Source organism: Astyanax mexicanus, unplaced genomic scaffold, assembly GCF_023375975.1.
Source record: "Astyanax mexicanus isolate ESR-SI-001 unplaced genomic scaffold, AstMex3_surface scaffold_32, whole genome shotgun sequence".
Classification (NCBI taxonomy): domain Eukaryota; kingdom Metazoa; phylum Chordata; class Actinopteri; order Characiformes; family Acestrorhamphidae; genus Astyanax; species Astyanax mexicanus.
The window spans coordinates 4106121-4124120 of record NW_026040042.1 but is presented as its reverse complement, the minus strand read 5'-3'; the positions used below and the strand labels follow the sequence as shown (position 1 = coordinate 4124120).

General features: G+C 35.9%; 1 protein-coding gene across 1 annotated transcript in view; it reads left to right on the top strand.

The window, feature by feature from the left end:
• The window catches only part of LOC111189544 (NACHT, LRR and PYD domains-containing protein 3-like), a 370388-nt gene extending 363017 nt beyond the window's left edge, over positions 1–7371 (top strand). Inside the window, exons 8-13 of the mRNA XM_049472987.1 lie at positions 853–1026; positions 1752–1925; positions 4127–4300; positions 4962–5135; positions 6189–6362; positions 6561–7371. Coding sequence (XP_049328944.1) covers positions 853–1026; positions 1752–1925; positions 4127–4300; positions 4962–5135; positions 6189–6362; positions 6561–6579 — 889 coding nt within the window. The 3' untranslated portion in view covers positions 6580–7371. The remainder of the gene's footprint in view (positions 1–852; positions 1027–1751; positions 1926–4126; positions 4301–4961; positions 5136–6188; positions 6363–6560) is intronic.
• Positions 7372–18000: the final 10629 nt, after the last annotated feature.

The following is an 18000-nucleotide window of genomic DNA, read 5'->3' as shown; positions in this document are numbered from 1 at the left end:
TTTCCTCACATGCTTTGTCAGCCTCACCCACCACCAGGTGTTAATTAATAAACCAAAGGTCATACTCCTTGACCTGTGTCAGGAAACTGGACATGATTTGATCAGAACTTGCCACATCCCCTGTTATTAATAAACCGACCATTATTCTGTGTTATTTGGTAACTGCTACGAACACACATCCTTTACTGTCCCCTTTTGTAATCTTTGTATTTAAGTCTCTGTTCTGTTGCTAGTAGAGAGTTGCGTTAGGGCTGGCTCCCCAGTTGGGAGTGCGGTCAGGTCTGGGTCCTCTTTCAGGGTCAGTCGGAGAGAGCTCTTGGCTGCACAGCCATACGGCTATGCCATGGTGCCACTCTGCACTCTAGCTATTGACAGCGGGTGTAAGCTTTGTCTTATCAGTTATGAATAAAGCTGTAACATCTTCCTGCAAGAAGCCAACTAAAGCCACATGAAAATATATAACAACTGGGATGTTGAACATCACACGAGATGACCAGATGTGTCTCTTTACTGAGTGCTTAAAATTAAACAATTTCAAGCTGGAAGATTGAATTTGGCATCAAAAAGAAGTATACAACAATTTGCTGCTGTAAGAATTATACAACAGCACATTGTCTGGCTATATGGACTAACATGTGACTCTATAATCAAAGCTGAAATCTCTCTTAACATTGTTTCTAATAGGCATATGTAAGACCATCATTAGAAATGCTTTAGTCACTTGTTTCTCCTACAGTTTTTATTTTTGTAATCATTTTAACCTTTTCATATAATTTAATATTTCATTACTTTCAATCATTCCTTTCGGTGTCTCTTATCAGGTTTTGTAATGGATCATTATTTCTTTCTCAGGCTGTGGAAGTGTAATCTGTCAGAGAACATCTGTGCATCTCTGGCCTCAGCTCTGAGCTCAAACTACTCAACTCTGAGAGAACTAAATCTAAGGGGCAATAAGCTGCAGGATTCGGGAGTGAAGCTGCTCTTAACTGGACTGGACAATCCACACTGTAAACTGGAAAAATTGGGGTAACTGTTTTGTACATTGAGGTTCAAAATGTCCTTATTATCCAATTGCGAACCTTATGGAAAAAAATATATTTACTTTCACTGAATTATAGTATAGATAGTAATGTTATATGTTTGTGCAATAATAATATCCTTATTGTTTTTAAGTGACATTATCAGCCTTATAGTCTACATTGTTAGTATCAATTGTGAAACATGGAACATGCATTTTATGAAGACGATGTGGCTTTGAAAATATGACTGTTGCCAAAAACATAGATATCTTTTAAATATCATTTAAAACAGCTTAAAAACTAGATTTAGCAACTGTAAGTAGTAGAGGCCTTGTGCAGTTTGATGAAATTCTTATTTTGTACTTTTCCCTACATTTTTGCTGCTCTTCTACAATGAACAGAACCTGATATTTAGTAGAAATGTGATATGAGCCAGTTTAATCTGATTCCTATAGGCTAAAATAACCATGTCAGTAAAGCATATTCCCTTAAAATGTGTTCTCCTCTGATGTTATTTTCCGAAGTACATTCATGTCTGTGTATTTGGATATAAGTGAAAGTTTAACCTGCACAAAGTAAGCTTCAGGGAAACAAAGTATGTATGTTACTTTGAAATGCTGAAAAAGCTCTCAAAAATAATATTTTATCACATTTAGTAGTCAAAACATCTGAATTGGCTATGTGCGAGTTTGAAATATCAGTATTTCTAAGAGATTATTATTTGTTCTTCAGGCTGGGTCAGTGTAATCTGACAGGAAAAGTCTGTCCAGATCTGGCCTCAGCTCTCAGCTCAAACTCCTCAACTCTGAGAGAACTGGATCTGAGTGAGAATAAACTGCAGGATTCAGGAGTGAGGCTGCTCTCTGCTGGACTGAAGAGTTCACACTGTAAACTGGAGAAGCTAATGTAAGAGCACACTTTACACTTACAACTGATCTTACTGTAAATTGTCTTTATCTCCCCTCAAAGGTACAAAAATCTCTTTAAAATGCAATCCAAACATGTTAATATAGAAACATAAAATAAAAAGTCAGAGAAAACAGAATATGCAGCTTAAATAACCACTCAAGATGGATGTAGTACAGTTATCAGTCATTCGCATACTTAGATTTTATAATCTTATAACATAATTATGTCTTATAGGGAGAAATAAGCAAGCTGTCTAGATAATATGCTTTAATATTAGTTTACTGTATTTTCTAAGACTACATGTCACACTTAAAATCCAGATTTTCCCAAAAATTGACAGTGCACCTTATAATCTGGTGTGCCCTATGTATGAATTCTACAAGTCGAAATCTAAGCTAACTGTAAATAAACAGAAGTGCTTTACTCGCCAAAATAAACCATTTTCAGGGAAGAAATCTGTTTAGATTTACATCCAGTACTCATTTGAAAGAAAAGTTTTTTTTTAAAGAATTACAGTTTTGTTTACTTAGGAGTCCCCCACACCCCCTCTTCCCTTATAAGGTTAAAAATTGTGACATCCTAGCTCACTTCGAAATAGGCATCCTTACTAGTACCGCTTAATGTGCCTTTTAGTCCATTGCACCTTATGTATAAAAATAAACCAGAAAATAGATGTTCATTGATAATGTGCCTTATATTCTGGGTACCTTATGGTCTAAAAAATATGGTAACTTGTCTGAGGGGCTTAGACAGAGTTCTAAATCAGTAGAGGTGTAGTTTTGCAGAATATTCTTGCTACTTCATATTAAAGTATAAACAAAGAAAAATATGTCAGAAGTCTGCACCAGAGTTGAGGTACACAGAAAAATGGTCAAAAATGATTGCAATCAAAAGCAGGAAAGAAACGAATCAAAACAAAACTCAGCAGAGAGTGTAAGTTCTGAACAGTCTTTTATACTGAGCTTCCCAGGTGTTCAGTATTCTGGTGATTGGCTTCCTGGAGGTACATGTGCAGTCATGTGTTTGCGTGAGTGTGTGATGTCATGATGTGGTTTGTTCTGAGTAACATAGTCCAGAGACTGAATATCACAAGTAGAGCTAAGTGTACGGGGCACAGGTGTGCTTTCAGCACCAGGCATGACACCTAGCTACCTAGCATTTTAAAATATTAGTCAACAAATTCTGTCATATTTACTGCTTTAGTGATCTGTATTTTCTGATTATTACATGCAGACTCTCCTATTGGCCATGTAAATTCACTTGCATCCTTATTGCTGCAGTGTCACACATCATGCAACTTGATTCAGCCATCAATTTGTAGATGGTCCCAGCGATGGGATGACTAGCCAGATGTGTAGTCTTTGATGAAAGATTTAATGTCCTTGTTGATGTCTGTCCACCAGCTGGATCATCCATAAACTCTTATAGCAACAATAACATTGATACCAACTATGTGTAAACAGAGTGACAACTCATAAAACAATAAAAACCTCCTTAATCTGAGATGCTGACTTCACGTTTGGAGACCAGGTTGCTTACAGCTTAGCCACAGTCAACCACAATAGGAACTTCGTCACACTCTGCCTCACTCTAAGTAGAGGGAATGCAGAAATGTGAGATTATAGCTGGCACTAACTTGCAACAAAACTTTATATCAAACTTCACAGCATCTAAAAGGTTTGCACATGCACTCTGCATAAAACACTATAGAGTACACTGGAGATCATTTGAGCACCATGTCCATTGTGATTGTATCTGGAAGGCCCAGGTGAACGGTAAGTTCAGAATGTGGATTATATCCAGGGCTGTGACTAAACCTCCTGGTGTTTCTTCAAACACAATAAGACACTGCAGTTAATGTCACATTGTGCAACTTGTTTCAGACATCAATTTGCAAATGCTCCCAAGGATGGGCTGGCCAACCAGTGGTGCAATGCCTAATCAAAAAAATAATGTATCTTAAAAAATGAATGCCTGGCCAGTACACAACATTGTTATACCATTGTTTAAGCCTGACTATGCCCATATGACCCTTGTGCACCATAGCAAGCATTATCTTGTGCCAAGATAAAGGTCAGCTACCACATTGTCACTGCCCAGTTTACCTGAAATTATATTGATACTGATGAGTTAAAAAAACGTTTTCTGTGTGTGTATTTTAGTTTAAGTTGTTGGTGTTTCTAATTTGTATCTTCCAGGCTGTGGAAATGTAATCTATCAGAGAAAAGCTGTGCAGATCTGGCCTCAGTTCTGAACTCAAACTCCTCAACTCTGAGAGAACTGAACCTGAGTGATAACAAATTGCAGGATTCAGGAATTAAGCTGCTCTCTGCTGGACTGAATAGTTCACACTGTAAACTGGAGAAACTGGAGTAAGATCTTCACTTACACACACACACACATTTCAAGGTAACTTAGAACCATAGTTTATTGTGTTTTATATCAATATTGGGATATCCAGCAGCATTATCGCTCATAGCATGTTTGTCTAAATCTAAAATATCTATGTATAAATTCTTCCGGTGAGGTTATATTGCTTACTGCTGCCAAGTCCAACTGTGGCTAGATGATGCTAATCATGGCTTGCAGTCACACTTAGACAAAATATTGGAAATCTGTAAATAAAATGGAGCACTTGACTCACCCAAATAAACAGTTTTCAGGAGAGAAATCTGTGTAGATAAACATCCAGTGCTCATTTGCCTTTGGTAATTTGACCAGAATTACCTTAATGAAAATAGATAGTTGTCGCTGAGATATGTGTTAAAGTGTAAGTATGTGTAAAAGTCTGTGTGATTGCGTGTTCACAAATATTCACTATATTCCATTCAGTAATTCTTAAATTAACAATAGAGACACATTTAATCATAGATATATTCATTAGATAAACACATATTTAATGTCAACAACAAAGTTATTCTGTTACCAAAACATAATCATCCTGAAAATATATTGGCTACACATCCTACATAAGATTTTGATTGTGTGCATGTGTGATATGAGTGTTTCTACAGATTAACATTTTTCTTTCAGACTGCGTTGGTGTAATCTGACCGAGGAAAGCTGTGCAGATCTGGCCTCAGCTCTCAGCTCACACTCCTCAATTATGAGAGATCTGGACCTGAGTTATAATAAACTGCAGGATTCAGGAGTGAAGCTGCTCTCTGCTGGACTGAAGAGTTCACACTGTAAACTGGAGAAACTGAAGTAAGTAATTATGTTCATCTTCTTTCTTGTGCTACTGCCTGTCAGACCTGGAAACTGGCACATTGTTCTCACATACACATGCAGTATAACAGTACTGACATTTAAATCCACTAACATGGAATTTGAACTGATATCCCCCCTAAAACTATAGGTTGTCATTAAAGACGAAAATTCTGTTTGGAAAGAATATAGGTGCATAGTGCTGTCAAGTGGAAGCAACTTTAAGATCAATATAACATTATATGCTTAGAACTTTAATTCCCAAGGATTTAAAATAGAAATGTTAATTGTGCTTCTAAATTTCATTGTACGAGGAAACTTGTTTCTTACTGTGCACAAGACAATAAACTCTTTGAAACTTGAATCTTGAATGTGAAACCCCAGTACATTTTACATAGTATGTGTACATTTAGTAACCTCTGAATGTCTGTCATATAGTTTAATTGACTTAAAGTTGCAGTGGAGCACTTGTGACAAATTACACATTATTTTCACTATTTTAATCAACAGTTTATAATAAACCCAATGTAACCCAGATAAATATTAAATTGTTTAAAAGTTACACCCCCACTAACCACAAGAGAAAAGTTCTGCTTTTACATTCATGCATGCATGAGTAATAATAATAATGTAATTAGCCTAGAAAATAGGTTCTGCACTTTTTTCCCTTCCAATTATGTTGCTCAAAAAGTAAGGAAGGCTGATTCATTTATTTCAAGAGATATACTACTAATGCTAATGATGGATCTTTTTTCTCCTAATTTGTAGTATTTATTGCTCAAACTCCTTATTCCCAACCCAACTATCTGTAATTATCTATATAATGCTAATATATGAAGAATAAATTATTACACAGTTGTTATTAATGAGTGACAAGGAGGTGGTATTATAATCAATATTTCACTATTAAGTGAAGCGAGTAGCTCAAAGAACTGATGGGAGACATCCTGCTCTTCAGCTTCCTTTATTACAAACCCATTTTTAGATACACTCCTAGTTTGTGAACATAACTGTACACTCATCTGTTGTACTTTTCACTCCTTCTCTCTGCAGGCTGCATAGCTGCAGTATAGCAAACGAAGGCTGTGATGCTTTAGCTTCAGCTCTGAAATCCAACCCCTCCCACCTGAGAGAGCTGAATCTGAACTCCAATAAACCTGGAGAATCAGGGAAGAAGCTTCTCTCTGATCTACTGAAGGATCCTCACTTTAAACTGGAGAAACTACTGTGAGTAGCTGAATTACTGTTATAACAAACAAACACATACGCAAACATCAGTAAGGTTTTAGAGTTTGGCTCTTCTTTAATGCTGCCTGACAACAATAATCTACTTGTAAATATATATTATTGTCTATGAGTGATCTAGAGATCTGCGTGTTGACTGTGGCAAGGTTTTTTCATATCTGTGATGTTTTCTGTTTACAGCATTTGGACAGACACCTGACCTCCTTTTCCTGTTTACCATCTTATCCACTGTATATATTACTGTTGTTTTTGTTGAAGTATAAATATTTAGTTAAAGCTCTGCTGATACTTGTTCTATAACAAGCTGAAGTGAGATCCGGCTGTTCAGCAGCTGGAATAGCTGAACTAAACAGTAACAGATCATTATCAGAACAGCTCTAATCTTATTATAAGAGTGGAATTAGAACCTTGTTGATTTCTATATTGTGGAGTTTAATAGGAAAGTGGGAGCCTTGTCTGTCAAAAACTGAAATTTTCACAGATGATATTTTGGTTCCAGAAGATTCTTAATTCCTACTGAAAGTCAGTGAGAGGTAGATCATCATTTTCAGACTCTTGGGTAAATACCCCGAGCTCTAAATCATTGGCTGTGCTAAAATGTGGTGTGGAATCTGGTTTAGAGAGATCTGAATCTACACATACAGTATAGTACACTTTTATATTCTGTATAGCAGGCAGAGCAGTGAGGGTTAGCCAGTCGACAGTGATCAGTTCAGCACTGTCTTGTACTTTTATCATGTTGTTTAAATCAATTAGAAATGTGTTGAAACCTTCAGAAGCTGTATAAACTCTATCCAAACTCATTCTTTTAACTTTTACAGAGCCTTAAAATGTATTTTATTTCCTTTTAAGCACTTCTAACCAAAAACAGAAGTTGGAAATTAGCTTCAGCTAGAATTCTTGTATACATTACATTACTTGTATTTTGTGTAACAGTGTTTATCTGCATAGTCCCTGTAAAATATGTAAATAAATACATATATAAATGAAATGTATTGACTCCATAGAGATTAATCAATCCCATCAATGTCTGTCGTTAATTATGAAACTTATGAACGTTTTTATTGAGGTGTGAAGACTGGTATCTGTTTCTCCTCCACAGTATGACCTGTCTGTAAGGTGTAGTAGGGCTGGTAAGGGATTGTATGAAAAATAGTCCATTGGCTCCATCTGGTGGGTTTAGGTGTTACTGCTGGTGGAATGTGAATTATTGGGAATCGGTCTGCAGTGATTAATTTATGTATTTATTTATTTTTATATATTCACTTGTATTAGCAGGGTGTTAACGGGGTGAGTGGTTATTAAAAATAATGATTAATAATCATAATCATAATCAAATCTTTTATATTTTACTGATTCCGTCGTGATACATCCCAGGAATTAGAAGCATGTTTCCCCACTGGATAATGGTTTGGTGATCCAGTGAATACTGGAACTGATGGTGGTTTGATTCAGTAGAGACTGCTGAGAAGATCATCAGGACTCCACTGCCCTCTCTGCAGAACATCTACCAACAGAGAATCCACAGGAGAGCTGCCTCCATCCTTAAAGACTCTACCCTCCCCCAGCATGGACTGTTCACACTTCTGCCTTCAGGCCGAAAGTATAAAAGAGTGAAATGCAAAACCACCGGGTTAAAGAACAGGTTCTTCCCCACTGCCATCAGACTACTCAACCTACCTCAGAAATGACCTGCACCTTACTCTCTACATGTTTACACATCACTGACATTTCTCTGAGATGCATGTTCACTTTACTGCAACAAGGTTTATAATTGCACTACTGAACATTTTACACTTTTCTCACATCTTACTGCTGTAGATAATCATGTTCTTAGTAGTATATAATATATAATATCCATATTATATATTACTGTAATCATGTACATATTGCAATTATTGAAGTAAATTTAACACCAATTTAAGACTTATATACTGTATTTAGTTAGTTTATTATTTCTTGCTTTATTATATTTTTCTACTTTTTTCTTTGTTGTTTACTTGGTGAGAAGCGAAGAAAGAATATAATTGCACGAGGAAACTTGTTTTCTTACTGTGCAGATGAGAATAGTAAATCTGATTGTTTCATTGGAGTTGTTTAGTGTAATATATCTGCTGGTTTGTGAAAGTGTTTATTGATCTTAATGAGTGATTATTAATTATATAATAGTATTAATGGTGAGTTATGTGCTTTAATTTTAGTATAGACTGATTGCACTTTCCAGTCATCAGCGTCTATATGTGTTGGAGTGTATCTCACAGTAATTAGGAAGGTGTTCTAACTTGATTCCTCCTGACTCTGAAAGTTCTTTGAGTCTAGGCTGGTTATAGTTTGAATGTGGATATGTAGGTATGTGTAGAATAAATAATAGTGGTTGTGTTTATAGATTAACAGGTATATTTGAATTTGCACTGGAAAGAGTTCTAGCTATAATTGTGTGTTTTTATTTTATTTTGTTTTTAATACATTAACTCCTACAAAGGACTGTGCTGTTTAGAACAGGGGGTTAATGGTGATGTTTTAAGTATTCTAAACTGACTGTAGACTAAAAGTTTTGTATTGTTTGTTTGTTGCAGTGGGACTGGGTCTTGTTGGCTGTGCGCCGCTGTTTTTCCTACACAATTCTTTGGTTTTAGTTTTCTGAGCGCTGTGCAATATTACTGATACATCCATATAAAGTGTGGGGTTTTAACTGATTGTGTAACTGATCATTTATCAGTTTTATTGTGGGCTTAATATTACAGCCTTTAGTAGCTCTGCTTAGATAGACAAGGCCTCTATTGCTAATAGTAATGTTTTAATAGTACCTTTTGGACCTTATGTGTAGAACTACTGTAATGGTGGGACTTTATATTGACCCAGTGTGCTTCTGTTTTATTTATTTATTTGTTTTTGTGTTCACACGTACCACCTCTACATTTGCTGTGAGCTTAATTTTAGGAAAAGTGATTGATTTATTTTTGGCTGTTAGTGTGTTTAATAGTCTTGATAGTGTTTTATTTATTTTATTTGGGGTGAACTATCATGTTCTGATGAGTTTTACACTCATTATTTGTGTTGTTTTCTTGTTTTTCTGTTTGTTTGGATCAGTGTCAGTATTTCTGCCCTTTTTGGAGCCTTCATCTGTGTAACTATAATAATTGCTGCTGTTGCCTGAAAACTGAAAGTGCTTGAAATACTGTGAGCTGTATGTTTTGCTGCTTGTTGGATAAAATAAAATATATTTTTCTTAATCGGCCTTATTACTCCTTTATTAGAGAAAACCTCCTAAGGATCCCTTACCCTACTAATCTAATTTGGGTGGTGTAGTCTTTTATAGAGTTTATTTGATGGTGGGCCGGTCTCCTACTCCAAATATATTACAATATTAATTTACTTTATTTTAATTTTGACTGGCAGGAGTTTTCAACCAATGAGAAGCAGGCATGAGCTGGCTCGGACTTTGACTCCGCCCCCTGGTCGTTTCTACATCCTAATCCCTCTCTGGTCAAACATGAGCGATACAACCCGTTCAGATCAATAATCCTGGAATAATTAATGTTCTAGTGTTTAATATCCCATAACTCATCATGTACAGTGTGAATAATCACTAGGGGACATTTTTCAGCCCAAAAACACAGAAGATTTCTCTGACAGGATAAAGTGAATTTATGAGGAACTTCCCACCTTAAATCCTGCTTTTAAAAGCTGTAAAACCCATATATAATGAACTAATCTTAGATAAAGCTGCTTCCTCTTGAGCTCCTCTAGCTCTGGAGCTTCAGGGTGCTGAGGTAGTATCTTGTTAGGCTTGTGGTTGAGGAGCTTTAGCTGAGCTCCAGCCGTTGGAAGTGCCGCTCGAGCGCTGCTTCATTCTGCTGGCTGAGCTCAGTAGCATTGGGGGCTGATACGAGTTTGATGCAGCGTTTGGGGAGATAGTTCAACATGTTGGAAGAGAGAACAGAACTGCAGTTAGATTAAATGTAGGATAAAGATAAACCCATAGTACAGGTAGAACTCACACACCAAACCTGAAATCTTCAAATTTAACCCTTTCTGACAGTTCCAGCTCCACTCCACTCCAGCTCCACTGAGACAGATTTTAAAAGAAGCTACATATATTAGTCTACAGCTTTGTGGTGTTACGTTTAGATTAGTTTATCTATGTACTTTTGTATGATTTGTTTTAAAGAGAGACGCCTCTCAGCTCAAATCCCCCAACATAGCAACTGGTAAAAGACTTTACTGACATTTTTCAGTCTGTTCACAGCAGTGATTAAATCAGGGGTCTCAAACTCGCGGCCCGCGGGCCAACTGCGGCCCGCGGGACGATAGTTTGTGGCCCCGCCTTAATATGAAAGTTTAATGTTAGCGCGGCCCGCGAGTTTGAATTTGTCATTATATGCACGCGGCGCATGCGCAATTCCCGCGGCTGCTCCCGCTTCACGCGCTGTCTGAAACCGGAAGTTGCTGTTCCACAGGACAGAAAAAGAAGCAGAAAAGACTCATCGGCTCAACTTCAACGCGACAGCGACACCAAGTGGAATTATATATATTATACAGCCCCAAACATGTCTTTTTCAAAGCCTGCAGTGAAGAGAAAGATTTGTGATGAGCACAGACAATTTCAGGAAAAGTGGGGAGTGCAATTTTTCTTTGTTGAGCACAGGGGCATCCCGACGAATCTGAATAATAATAATTACATTTCTCTAGTCAGCAACTATATGTGGTTTCTTCAGTGTTATTCTTCTTATTCTTCTTCTTATTATTATTATAATTATTATTATAATTATTATTTTCATTTAATTTATTTTTTACTGATTTTTATTTTTTTCTTATGAATTGTTAATTAATTTATTTTTTCATCTTATTTTGTGTTAAATAATAAAGACATTTGATAACATTGGAATGTTTTTGTAAGAGCTTTTCTTGTGGAAAACCTGATGCGGCCCAGCCTCACCCAGACTCTACCTCCAGCGGCCCCCGGGTAAATTGAGTTTGAGACCCCTGGATTAAATAATGCTGGGCTAATATCATGCTATATGTTTTTGCAGTAATAAACCTGATAAATGTTTTTAATAACTGATGTTATTGTTATATTGTTGCAAAGCTGCTTATAATTGGGTGCTGTATAGTTGAAAGTTTGTCACTTTAGTATTTCAGCTCGTTGCCTTGGTGATGGTCAGTCTTTGGTTAACAGGGTGTAAGTAGGTGGTTGCTGTGATTGTCGTTGTACCACATGTTGTTGGTTTGAGTGTTATTAGTGTATTTGTATCACTGTGGTATAAGATGATACACAGACCTCTGCTTTCATTCAATGAGGGAAAATCCTTTAGTAGAAAAAAACGCACAACTATAATGATTTATATTCTTATCATTATTGTAGCTGTTTATAATAGACAGTGTGTGCAGGATAATTCTATTAATAAACTGTAAACCTTATGAAATCTAAATACAGTGTATAGAATAGCCTCAAACACAATATATGTTAAAGAAGGGAGGGGTGTGGTCAAACTGTGTGATTTCTTACTGACCTTCAACCAGAAAGATTTAGTTTCATTCTGAACCTTTAGGCTCTTTTTATAGAGGTTTAAATGAGGGCTGTTCCAGATCATATCATATATGCAATTATATTGCCTAAAGATTTTATATAATAAAAAAGCTCCATATAATATTCTAAAACTCTGTCTATATTGTATTTTTATATTTTACTGTATTTAATTTTCAGTGCAGTTTATATGAATGTACTAAACATGCAGCATTTCAGTTCTGTGGTACATTTGTTACATTATTTTTGTTACATTATTATAATATTTATATGAAATTAGGGTTTATTTGTTTCTACTAATTAAATGAAACTCATTTATACTGAATAAAACGTTAATATTTATTTTTATTGTTGCAGTTGTATATTCTTGTGATATATATTTTTTTTATAAATGTAATGTTTTGTCATATCACCACAATATTGTTATTGCAAAAATACCCTGAAATAAGATCATATTAATTTAGGGCCATATCACCCACCCCTAGATTAAATGCCATTTCTCCTCATTTCCTTTATTTCAGTACAAAGACTTCCACACTCCTCTTCAACTCCTTCACTAAAATAAAATAAAGAATAAAATCCAAAATTAAAACGCTGTATTCAGTTTATTCCCATGATGTTTAAAATGTATGATCTTCACAAGACAGGTGATCACTCAGATTAAAATCTTACCAACAAAGATGTGTTATTTTGTCTCTAGGTGTGGGCGTGTCCTCGTCCCTTCCAGTGGGAGAGAGACAGCAGAGGACTTTTACTGACTGACAGCGGCTCAGTGGTGAAGAACTCCATGTTGGTATCAGTAATGTTGGGGTTTGGATCTTAAGAGCAGCACAGAGTATTTATCTTTATCCCCATCAGCAAAATCTGCTGCTAATTCTATATCCCACTCAGTACTATATACTCTCTACCTCAGTAACTGCTGTGATCATGTAGGATCTATATGATACAGTATGTGTGGCCCCTGGTTCTCTTATTTCATCACTTTAGCAGCACACTCAATTTAACTTTAATAAACAACACAGAAACCAAATGAGTCTGATGCTTAACAACACATTTATTGACTGATTTTAAAGAGTCAAAGTGTCAAAGATGCCAAAACAGGACAAATAACATTTAATAGAGAAATAATAACGACTATAAAAGATCTAGAGCAGCAGAGCATTAACACATGTTTAGCACTTTTTTTCCAGGACGCTCATTCTGTAGCAAAAAAACATTAAATCACATAAAATCACCCGTGATAAAACTTCACATATATATTAAAATCTGTACATGTGACAATGCTGATACCAATAGTTTAAGTACTTTCATAATTAATGATAATTAAGAGTGAATTTTACCTTTTAGGCCAGGTTTCAACTCATCATCTAACAAATAAACACAAAAACAAAATTTTATAAATAAAAATAAATAAAATAATACACTTGTAAAGGACCAAATAAAGAAAATCAATCAATATAAATAAAATAAAATAAAATACGATTTAGCACCTCAAAACTGTGACACTGCAAATTGATATACTATTATTATTTTAAGGGGGTTGAGAACCCTAATACAAAAGGACAAACTGTCTCCTACAAACCAAGTTTATAAAAAGTCCTAATGTTCACAACCAGATAAAATATATATACTGGGTGATACAAGTGCAACCCTGGGTTAAAAGCCCCTAAAGATCACTAAAATCACTTTTTATTTGGTTTAAACTTTATAAATGATTTTAAATGCAGAGAGAAAAATATAATAAAGGGAATAAATATTATCACTGGCTCTACCGGTCACTCCTAGAATATAGATATAATAATTAGCCACTCTGCCTTGTTTATGTAGCAAATAGAACCTAAACCCATTCAGATGATACATAACAATTAATAGAGAACGGTGAAGAACAGAACTCAACCTCACTTCACAGCACCTTCAGGTATCGATGTACGCTCTATATAAAATCATAAAACACACTTAGATAAATGTTCTCACTTTAAAATAAAACTAACTTTCTTTTAATAAACTTAATAAACCAACAGCACTCTACTTTGGGTTAGTGATGATTAATTGTCCAGTACAGTACATAAATCCAGTGATAGAAACTACTGTAACATTTAAACTCCCTCAATATAACATTAAAACAACCAAACAGCCCAAACCTGCTGAAAGTGTGGACTCCTCCCCCACAGAGCTGCTGCTCATCTACCAACACGCCCCTCTGATCTCCTGCAGTCAATTAAACCCAATAAAAATCTCCACCAGCAACTTATTTAAACACAAAGCTTCACCACGAGCTCACTTTACCCAACACCTGGGCTGCCTCTGAAATCGCGTACTGGTTTGGTGGTGGTGGAGCTGGAGGTGGAGCTGCTGGCCGGGCAAAACCTCAGGTACACTACACCCACCATCATACCTCTGACCTCTCGTTACCAGCAGCACAGTTTACAGAGATTTTACCCAAACTAACTTCATTAAAATCCCCTCAGCGCTGAGGGACAGCCAAAGTTGCCAGGTTTGCAGTTTTTCTGCCAAATTGGTCTTGTTTGAAAATGCAGTCGTAGGTGAAAATTCAGGGGGGGTTGGGGCAATTTTTGACTATTTTTAAAATATTACAGCGGCCGCCAAAAAAAAAAAAAAAATGTTTGTGATGTTACGTCAACACGGCAGGCAAATGTGTAGAAATTCAGACTAAAAATTATCTTCCTTCATTAGAACAAAAAGAACCAGCAGAACACAAAAACATAATGGAGAACAGTGAGACAATTAGAGCGACAGAGAGAGAGAGAAAGAGAGAGAGAGATATCACGAGGCGATAAAAAAGGTTAAACAGAAGAGAAGAGATTTCAGGAGGGGCAAGAACAAAAAAGTAAAAGTCAGTTATTTTTTATATAATTATGTTAATATTAAATGTTCTTGAATGGGATATAAAACGGTTATAAAATAACTAATAAAACACTGTTGTTACAATATTATTAATGACTTTATGATAAAAAGCAATCCTGATAAAAAAATATCTCAGAACCGTTATCCTGCTCTGTAGCTCCGCCCACCCTGTGAGGTTTTGGCTGGATAGAGGGAGAATGGAGAGGGAGATAAGACGCAGTGAAGGAGAAAGGGAAAGTAAGTCTCGTCTCCTCCATTAGAAACAGGACAGAAGTCTGGATTCTCTCGGTAAGTTCAGAACTAAAGAGCAGAACTTAGTCAGAACCGGTTCTCAGGGTTCCTCAGATCCAGAACCGGTTCTTTAAACTCAGCTCAGTGTCTGATTCCACTGGAAGAACCAGGATCAGCATGGAGATCTGAACCGGGACTGGATCAGACCTGGACCTGGATAAAGAACAGTCTGTTTTCTAACAGTTCAGTAATGCTGAGTGATATTTATTGATCACAGTCACAGTGTAGTTTATGTATATTTAAAGCGCATTACTGATTAATGTGGGCTTTGATCTGTTGGGGAGTTGGGGTAGTATTCGCGTTTCGGCCGTTCTCTTGCTGACACGCAACCTCCTAAACTCTTCCAAATAACACCCTCTAAACGACAGAGGACCAGAGAACAAAGTACAAGCGTTAGATTTTCTCTAAACACCCAACTTTTCCGTTTCTCCGAGGATATTTACTGAAAACCGCAGAGTCACTGCAGTGGGCGCTGAAGATCCTAAGGGGCCGTCTGTAAAGTACTGATCCTCATTTAAAACGAAAACATTCACAGCGCATTTTAATGCAGTAAATTGCTACTGTAACACGCAAATATAAAAAATACAAACTAAAATCACTTGTAGTATTTAGAGACACACCTAATGGAGATACTACAATTTTTAGTTTAGAAAAATATGACTCGTTTTTTTTTTTAATATGTTCATGTTACAAATTGCTACTGTAGCACACACATATGAAATATAGTTAAAACAAAATCTTTAGCGACACACCTGATGAATATACTACAACTTTTAGTTTAGAAAAATATGACTTGGTTGATATTTTGTATGTGTAAAGTTTTGTTGGGTTTCATTTGGCTCATCAACTTGGTTGGTTTTTTAAAATGAATTCTTTACTATAAAAATGCTACTGTAACACATCCATATGAAATATAGATAAAATATCACTTGTAATCTTTAGAGAAACACCTGTTGAACGTGCTACAATTTTTTTTTGTATTGAAACATTTCACAATTGATTTTGTATGAAATTGTTTACTGTAAAATATTGCTACTGTGAAACAAGCACATATGAAACATAGATATAAAATCTAGTGTAGTCTTTAGAGATGCACTTGCTGAACATAGTACAACTTTTAGTGACTTGATTTTTTATATGTGTAAAGTTTTGTTGGATTTCATTTGGTGAAAGTCCATGGTGATGGTGTGTCCAATTAAAGCACAGGAGGATGAAAAGACTTCAACTTATGCAGTTTATTCACAGTATATTTTACAATGATTCAGAGCAGATATCAGAATTAGATGCATGGATGATGGATAATAACTGATGCATGGATGAGAAAAGGATGGAGTATGGTTTGGATGGATGGATGAATGAATGGATGGATGAAGGAAGGAAGGTATTGGATGGGTGGGTGGATGGATGGATGGATGGATGAATGGATGGAAAAAAGGAGGAAGGTAGTGGATGGATGGTTTATCTTCAAATACAAAAATATAAGGATCAGTAAAATCAAATGTTCCTCTCCCGTGTCCTGATTCAACTATCTCTTTCTTCTATCCAGACATGATTTTTGTCTCTCTCTTCCCTATTTTTGTGCAAATTATACCCTTTTTTAATGTGCCCATGTCATTTACAGCACCTGTCCAAGTCTCCAACAGAGACCAGAATCAGCTGTGGTATATTTGCAATAGCTTTTCACCTGATATTGTTGCAGAAGCAACTGTTTTATACACGATTTAAGCTTTGTAGCATTAGGTATTTAGTGTTGGCATGCTGTCTGCAAGCAGGTGTAAATAAGATAAGATGCAGAATATTTTGTTTACAGATTATTTAAGTATGTTAGAAACATCTAAAAGTGTTTTTGAAGTTGTGTCCACATGGATTCATTCACATGTCCCAATCCCCCCCACCCCACCCCCCCTTCACCCCCATCCCGTGCGGCTGAGCGGATTTTTTTATCCCTATGTCTTATGCGTTTGTCACAGTAGCTATTTATTTATATTAAAATGCGCTGTGGATGTTTTCGTTTTAAATGGGGGTCAGTACTTTACAGACGGCCCCTTAGGATCTTCAGCGCCGCTGCAGTGACTCTGCTGTTTTCAGTAAATATCCTCGGAGAAACGGAAAAGTTGGGTGTTTAGAGAAAATCTAACGCTTGTAGTTTGTTCTCTGATCCTCTGTAGTTTAAAGGATGTTATTTGGGAGAGTTTAGGAGGTTGTATTTGAGCAAGAGAACAGCCGAAACGTGAATATCCGCGGAATGTCGAATATCAAACTAAAAAAAGAGGGGCGGATTCATGTGAACTAGCGCTGTACAAACAACAGGGGGCGCAAGAGAGGCAATCTCGCTCCTTTACATTATACTTAAATACATGTTCATATAATAGAATAGTGTACATAATTATAGTATTGATGCATCATGTATTAATAATAATAATAATAATAATAATAATAATACAGTTAACAATATTAATAATAGCAGTAAATATTATCTTAATTCCATGTTCTGTTTGTTCTGTTTGTTTATCTGATATGGTTTAATGCACCTTATGAATTTATTCTAATAGCTGATCTGTTCACAGGGTGTCGGCAGTGTCCAGCTGTGTTTGAATGAAGAAGAGTAAATGATGGATCTTCAGAACATCAGCAGTGGAGCAGAACCCCCTGTCCTAAAGTGAGTCAATTAAGATAAGTCACATAATTTATTTATGAAATAGTTTTTGTATTTTAATGAGATGCAAATTCAAAACACAATGCAAACTCTCAAATGCAACTCATATTCAGAAAGTGATATAAATATTGAAATATGGTGCAAATTCTGAAACACAATGCAAATTAATAAAAGTGATGCAAATTCAGAAATATTATTATGTGTCATAATGACCTTGTGGATATAAGTTGTCAATTTGGTTACAATTTTACAGTCTACAACATAGTTATAAATCGCGCTAT